At 39.6% G+C, this 7,659-nt stretch overlaps 1 protein-coding gene across 1 annotated transcript; it reads right to left on the reverse strand.

Annotated features, from left to right (window-relative positions):
• Window positions 1-716: 716 nt before the first annotated feature.
• LOC116725224 (E3 ubiquitin-protein ligase RNF14-like) lies at window positions 717-5,864 on the reverse strand. Its single transcript, XM_032571137.1, has 7 exons — window positions 5,230-5,864; window positions 4,727-4,857; window positions 3,555-4,067; window positions 2,649-2,727; window positions 1,813-2,016; window positions 956-1,128; window positions 717-863 (listed from the first exon to the last, which is right to left on the reverse strand). Exons 1-7 carry the CDS (start codon window positions 5,381-5,383, stop codon window positions 801-803), a joined length of 1,317 nt encoding a protein of 438 aa, XP_032427028.1. The 5' UTR covers window positions 5,384-5,864; the 3' UTR covers window positions 717-800.
• Window positions 5,865-7,659: the final 1,795 nt, after the last annotated feature.

Here is a 7,659-nt window from a genome sequence, read left to right on the forward strand (position 1 = left end):
ACAGGAGCAGCGGCTTTGACACTTAGGTGTGTCGACGTGGGAGTGACATCACCAGGTATGAATGGGAAGGATACTGGCTTTGTGTGTATTAGGAAGCGGTGAGCGGGGCGGTCAGTCCTTGCAAAGTTTGGAGCCTAATCATCAAAATGGAATAAATCGATAATTGTGACAGAACAAAGAAGAAGTTTGGAGTTGATTGATACACGGACAGATGAGATTCCCCGAGTTAACCCAGTGCGGCCCTTTACCATCATTAGTTTGTCGTATTTTTAATAATAAAAACTTGTTAATAGTAAAAACTGTTTGGTGCAAAACACTGATTGAAAATCAATTTATTTACTGCATATTTATGTCTGTTAAGGCGAAGATGGAGCGGCACTGAAAGCAGCTCTTTAAACCATTCAGACCACGAACACAACAGAGACACAATCAAAACTGTCAGATGATTTATTACCCGCGATAATAACTCAGAAATAGTCCAAATTAGGATGTAATTTTATTTCTTTCCTACTTACGGAAAGTTTCTGTTTATATCGTAGGTTTGTGGCGCCTTTCTATCCTAAAGAAAGATATAAAACTTCAGATATTTCACAAAAAGATACTAACATTCATGGAAAAACCTCACATAACCTTATATTAAAGCATAAAGTACGGCGCCCACCGTAAGAAAGGCTTACAGTGTTCAATTATGCTGCATAACTGACCAGTACAGTATTGCGAGGGAACGCAAAAGTATTGCGAGGGAACGCAAAAGAAAAAAAATTCCCCATGTCCCCTAGAGGGCTCCGTAAAATACAGAGTCACTGCCACATAAAATACTGTTTACAAAAAGTGCAAAACATGTGGTCACATCCGCCATCTTTCTGCAACACAAACAAACAACAACATAATGTGAAGAAAAGAACCAGATTGCTTGAAACAATGAGAAACTAAAGCTGTTAAAAACAAAACGTACCTGTATTGGGGAGAAGCAGTGAGGGCAGGGTTTGGTGTTGGTGGTTATCCATTTGTCGCTAACATGCGTTTCAAAGGCGTAAACAAAAAATTTACGCCCATATCTGTTTTGTAGGAGGCGACGCCTCTGCTTGCCGCCTTTAGCATAATCCTCCATAAGCGCCTGGAACCCCTCTGGAAAAAATAAAAGTAAAGATAAAATGTATCCTGAAACACAACCTGGATATTTACTGCTGTTAGGAGAAAATTAAATCGCTCTTTCATAACATTTTTCTTTAAATGGTAACAATTTATATCATATAACTGAATTTCATTTCATTAGTTTATTTCAAAGTGGTGTTTGAACTTTTTGAAACAGAATCCCAAAGTTGAAAGTATTTAGGCGGCCATATTGTTTTTCAAACTTAAATGCAAAATAATTGTTTTGATTTTTTAAAAATCTGAATTAAACATGCAATAGCTTTTGTCTTAATAAAAGGCCTAACATTTTGGGTATTTATTTTCAGTTTATTTGGTCTAGAAAACATTTAGATCATTTCCAGTAATAAAAACCCTGGTATTAACCAAACTTAATAAAAGAATTGATATGTAATTTGTTTTTTAAGTAAAAAGTCAGATATTTATAGCCCTACTTACTATGAAATTCAACTTAAAATAACAGACGGTGCACAGAGTTTTCTTCTGTATAAATTTGTCATGACCACACAGAATTATTCCAAGTGCCACTAATGGCCCACAGGCCACACTTTGGACACCCCTGCTTTAAGGCAAATGGTTCCCTCAAGTCGTTTAAGTTCAACCAAATCATCAGGTTTTCGAGATACACAGAGGTTTTTGTTTTTAACAGGAAGAATGTACCTCCTGTCTTTGGTAAAGCTACCAGCTGATCTTCACTCTTCTCTGTAGACAAGTCAGGCTCTTCGTAGCACTTGCTTGTTCCATGGTACGTTTTTTTACAGTCTACACAGAAAGCAAAGCTGCAGACAGAGCACATCGCTGCAGGGCTGGACTTCTCCAAGATCACAGCAGAACCGCAAGTAAGCCGAGGACAATACGTGATGTCTAAAAATGAAAAGTAAAAAATGAGAGATGAGGATGCGTAGTTTTCCTTTAACCCTGAAATGTATGACCTCTAATGTTTCCTTCAACAGGATAGAATAGCTTATACAAAACATGTTCATTAAATTTTTTTGCACAATAACTCAACGTTTATACTCGCATGTAAAAACAGCTGCAAACAGATTCACCATTATACAACCGTACATCTTTGAAAAGCAGAAATGAAACCTCCTTCACAACCAACAACAATGCAGCAAGAGGTTTCTGGATTTTAAGTCAACGAGAAAACTCTTGTGTTTTCCAGCAGCCATTGTACAGCGCATACAGCAGTAAAACCAGCTGACCAAACGTGCTGGAGCTCAGCTCGGGTTGCTAGGTAACAGGCAGAACTCCGTGGTTGCTAGGTAAGGGGGGTGGAATGTGTGCCTGCTGATTTGTGACGTTACATTCAGAAGGTTTTAGAAACGGCTCATTTTCCAGACACCAAAAACATGTACTTATTGTCAGAAAACTTCTGGCTGTTTTGTTCTTAAACATCCAGGTTGTTTTCAGAAGCAGTTCAAACCTAAATGGAAGCACAAAAATGTCCAAAATGTGTGTTTTGCATAATAGGTCTCCATTATAGATAGGCATACCAGGCATGACGTCCAGGGTAGACTGTAGCAGAAGACGATCATATCTGTGAAAGAGCTCCTCTCCTACAAGACTTTTCACCTGTAGGAGGCATTAGAGACGCACAGAAGGGAAAAAGAGGATAAAACTCTATGCATGTATGAGATTTATGTAATTATTTTCACCAAAACAAACAAAGAGGAAGAAAAATACTGTAAATTTATGGCTCATTATTGCTATTGAAATGTTATTAAAAAATAATGAATACTTTCTATATTGTTGCATTAATTTTTCTACTACATCTATATTTTACATATTAGTTGAAACTATCACTGTTGTGACAGTTTGGTGTGATACAAGTTTAGCTCCTCTAGCTTCTCCCAATGCTAATTAGAAACAACCAATCAGAGCGAGGAGGCGGGCCTTAGTGCTGATAATCACAATATGGACCGGCTTTGCTCAAGCAGCTAGCATAGCATGTCGTGAATGGTGGAGCTTAGTGGAGCTAATGTCAATGTTAGCTCCACTAACATCAGCGTTCGTGGAGCTAATGTTAGAACAGCCTCTGATGATGGCAAATAAATGGTTTCTCGTAACAGTAAGTTGTTTCTAAACCATTAGCACATTTAGCAGTGAGTATATTAGGATGGCTAACCTCGCTAAGACCCGCCTCCTGGCTCTGATTGGCTATTTTTGGTCGAGAGAGGTTGAGGGCGATTTACTGTTTTGTAAGTTATATTGTATTATTGGAACATGGTGAGTATCAGCATTGTTGAAGTTAGCGCTGTAGCATTAGCTTCCACTAGGTATCATCTTGGTATACCATGTTAGTGGAGCTAATGTCTATGGTTAGCGCTTTAGCGTTAGCTTCCACTAACTGCAGCATTTTTTGAATTGATTTTATAAGGGTGTCTCAAAATGCGGCGTACCTGTGCAGGTGTTGGCGTGGCAGAGCAGTCTACCTGAGGACAGGTAACGCCGCGGACATTCCCCTCCGTAATCTGGGCTTTCCAGAACTCGTCGAGACAGGCCAGGCAGAAGATGTGGCCGCACTCGTACAGCTGCACGCACTCGGACCCGAGCCGGCTCAAGAAACACACGCCGCAGTCAAACGGCGTGGCGGCAAACACCTTTTGTTTCTGCTCTGCATCATGGATCAAAATCTGGGACAGGAGAATCTGAGACGCAGTCAAAGAGAGACCAGAGTCACTTTGGTTTTCGTTTGGAGGGACGACTTCCTGTCCGGCCGGAACAGACCCAGGAAGTTCAGAACTGTCTGCAGCTGAGGAAGAATGGTTCTGGTCAGAAGGAAGCTCCAGCAGATTGTGGATGTCCAGCTGCTTCAGGGCTTCCTCTCTCAGAAACTGGATCCAGGAGAAGAGCACCACAGCGCCCCCAGTGGCCTGGTAGAGATCTGTGAGCTGATCACTCAGGGACGTTAGCTGAGACAGAGAAACAAAAAATATGTTTAATCCATGGTTTGGAGGAGTTTTACGACGGCGTATTAAGGCCATTATACATAGAAAAGAAGGGAATAAATTTCTGCCAAAAAACTCTTCCGTCAAATATTTTTTAGATTAATTTCAGAAATTTTCTCCAAAGTTTGACAATTCAAATATTTGCTAGAAACGACTCAGAAATTTTTAGATTTATTTCAGAATTTTGTTTTTTAATAAAAAAACATGATAAAATTTTAATTATTTTTGACTTATGAAACAAATTTTCTAAGTTGTTTGTAGTATTAACCGAGTCTCAAAAGTCCAAAATTGGTCAAAATATCCAATTTTTTGGTGGAAATTTACTTTACAATTTTTATTTTATTTTAAATAAAGAATAACCCTAATCCATTGTCGTAGTGTTTTCCTTGGAGTTTGCAGATGCTTTTCTCTGGTCTTGTAGGTTTATTTACAATGTAGACTTTGACTGGATGCAGAAAATGCTGACTAGGAATAAATTTCACACCCTCGTTTTTGGCGCCCCTGTAGCGCAGCGCCCCACCCTATACGTTACATATAGTATGTAACTTTTTATTTATTTATTGTGTGACTGATCCCAGTACATTGTTTCAGACGTTTTTCCACCACTGTCATTTATTTTTTACCTGTGGTTGAGTCAGCCAGCTGCAGGTGAGAGTGAAGGAGGGAGGGGCGGAGGATGGGTAATCTCCAGGAAGTTCAAAGGTCAGAATCAGCGGTGGAAGGAAAGAGACGTCATACTGCCTTATCGTTCCACCTAGTAGGAAGAAAAAAACAATTATGTTACGAGCCTTTTTTGAATTTGTATTTTGCTTCCACAAAGATATTAGAAATGTTTTAATTCTTTTTCTGACAAAATAGAAAAATTGTAATGTTGAAGAAAGCAAATGATTGGACTTTGGGCCCGTTTTATCTTAATTGTCTCAAAAGTGGTCAAGGATTTCTTGGAAGTCGTATCTTCATGACAGACAAATGCATTTTGTTGAGGTTTTTATTACACATATTCTATTGTACAAGCTAACTTGAACGAACCACGGAGTTAAACTGCTACCGTAAAAGTCAGTGTAGAAGCGCAGCTCCACATAACATGGCACTTCTGCCCCATTTTGCTCAGTTTTCTGAACTGTACCGTGTTTTAGGAGCACAGTGAATCCCGCTGGCAGCTCCACGGAAACTCGGAATTCTCCGGCAGACTTCGACTCATTTCGGAGGAACTCTTCCGAACCAAATATGCTCTGCAGGGCGAGCAGCTCGTCTTCCTGCTCCTCCAAGTCCGTATTCATGAAGTCCAGAGACGTGAAATTATTCAGCCGCTGCTCGAAATAACAGCGAAGCAGCTTAAAATGTGATTTTTTTTAAACTACCTTCAACAAAATGATTAAAAATGGCTACAATGTTTAAAAATTGACTTAGTTTACATGTCAGCTGTTTACTGTGTCTCCATCAGCTTCCTGGTCCACATGAGTCCGTCCCTCTGTGGACTCGCCTTAATAAACTGCAGTCTGACGCAAGGTTCAGGAATCATCAGTAAAAACTCCACAGCGTCACTGTGGAAACTCGTCCAACGTGTTATCGTTTGGAAAATGTCATTTCAATAAAAGCCACTGGATGTTTTTTGTCCCCATTCATAATTAAAATAAAGGTAAAACATATTTTGGCTCCGTTCAGTGATTTATAACCCAATAGGCCGTCTTATGTACCTGCAGTGATTTAATCTTTATAAGAAAGCAAACGATAACACGTGGGGCCAGTTTCCACAGTGACGCGCTGGGGAGTTTTTACTGCTGATTTCCGAACCGGTACATTTCAGAAAATTAAGCGACAATAGGGCAGAAGTGCGATGTTATGTGGAGCTGCGCTTCTACACTGGCTTTTACGGTAGCAATTTAACTCCGTGGTGCGTTCATGTTCATGAATTAAAACATTTGTAATATCTTTGTGGAAGCAAAAATACAAAATCAGACATGTTTTGTAACATAATAGGCAACTATTAGTGTCATTAACTTGTTTTTTCTTCCTACTAGGTGGAACGATAAGGCAGTATGACGTCTCTTTCCTTCCACCGCTGATTCTGACCTTTGAACTTCCTGGAGATTACCCATCCTCCGCCCCTCCCTCCTTCACTCTCACCTGCAGCTGGCTGACTCACCCACAGTTAAAAAATAAATGACAGTGGTGGAAAAACGTCTGAAACAATGTACTGGGATCAGTCACACAATAAATAAATAAAAAGTTACATACTATATGTAACGTATAGGGTGGGGCGCTGCGCTACAGGGGTGCCAAAAACGAGGGTGTGAAATTTATTCCTAGTCAGCATTTTCTGCATCCAGTCAAAGTCTACATTGAAAATAAACCTACAAGACCAGAGAAAAGCATCTGCAAACTCCAAGGAAAACACTACGACAATGGATTAGGATTATTGTTTATTTAAAATAAAATAAAAATTGTAAAGTAAATTTCCACCAAAAAATTGGATATTTTGACCAATTTTGGACTTTTGAGACTCGGTTCCTACTACAAACAACTTAGAAAATTTGTTTCAAAGGCAAAGATGATTAACATTTTATCATGTTTCTTTTTTTTTCAAAAACAAAATTCTGAAATTAATCTCAAAATTTCTGAATTGTTTCTAGCAAATATTTCAATCATCAAACTTCTGAGAAAATTTCTGAAATTAATCTAAAAAATATTTGACGGAAGAGTTTTTTGGCAGAAATTTATTCCCTTCTTTTCTATGTATAATGGCCTTAATACGCCGTCGTAAAACTCCTCCAAACCATGGATTAAACATATTTTTTGTTGCTCTGTCTCAGCTAACGTCCCTGAGTGATCAGCTCACAGATCTCTACCAGGCCACTGGGGGCGCTGTGGTGCTCTTCTCCTGGATCCAGTTTCTGAGAGAGGAAGCCCTGAAGCAGCTGGACATCCACAATCTGCTGGAGCTTCCTTCTGACCAGAACCATTCTTCCTCAGCTGCAGACAGATCTGAACTTCCTGGGTCTGTTCCGGCCGGACAGGAAGTCGTCCCTCCAAACGAAAACCAAAGTGACTCTGGTCTCTCTTTGACTGCGTCTCAGATTCTCCTGTCCCAGATTTTGATCCATGATGCAGAGCAGAAACAAAAGGTGTTTGCCGCCACTCACCATGTGCCTATATATATATTGGTTGAGGGTATATCGCCCTTATGCTCCAAACCAAAAACAACTAATGAGATCCAAGTGGCGGGTCTTGGCGATGTCAATCAACCTTCCTAGCAACAGCAGCAGAGGTCTGACTGTCACATAGCAACCACAGCAGAGCTCCAGCACATTTGGTTAGCTGGTTTTACCATCTACAGCAGCTGGAAAATGGAAGAGTTTTGTTGTTGACTTAAATATACAATTCACTTGCTGCATTCTTGTTGGTCATTTTTATGAGCGAGTGTTAACTCTTGAGTTGTTGTGCAAAACATGTTTTGTATAACCTATTCTAACCTGTTCAAGGAAGCATAATAGGTCACATTTCATTACATGTGACAAATAAAAACACAGATACAATTCAGAGTTAAAGGAAAACT

The sequence above is a fragment of the Xiphophorus hellerii genome, chromosome 9, assembly GCF_003331165.1.
Source record: "Xiphophorus hellerii strain 12219 chromosome 9, Xiphophorus_hellerii-4.1, whole genome shotgun sequence".
In the NCBI taxonomy this organism is placed as follows: domain Eukaryota; kingdom Metazoa; phylum Chordata; class Actinopteri; order Cyprinodontiformes; family Poeciliidae; genus Xiphophorus; species Xiphophorus hellerii.

What these genes read in the sequence shown, in the direction of transcription:
- LOC116725224 (XM_032571137.1), bottom strand. Translation starts at nt 5,383, where the DNA reads ATGAATACGGACTTGGAGGAGCAGGAAGACGAGCTGCTCGCCCTGCAG. An exon ending in CACTGTGCTCCTAAAACACG is followed by an intron (nt 4,858 to 5,229) that starts GTACAGTTCAGA and finishes TCTTCCTACTAG; the next exon opens with GTGGAACGATAAGGCAGTAT. An exon ending in GCTGGCTGACTCAACCACAG is followed by an intron (nt 4,068 to 4,726) that starts GTAAAAAATAAA and finishes TCTCTGTCTCAG; the next exon opens with CTAACGTCCCTGAGTGATCA.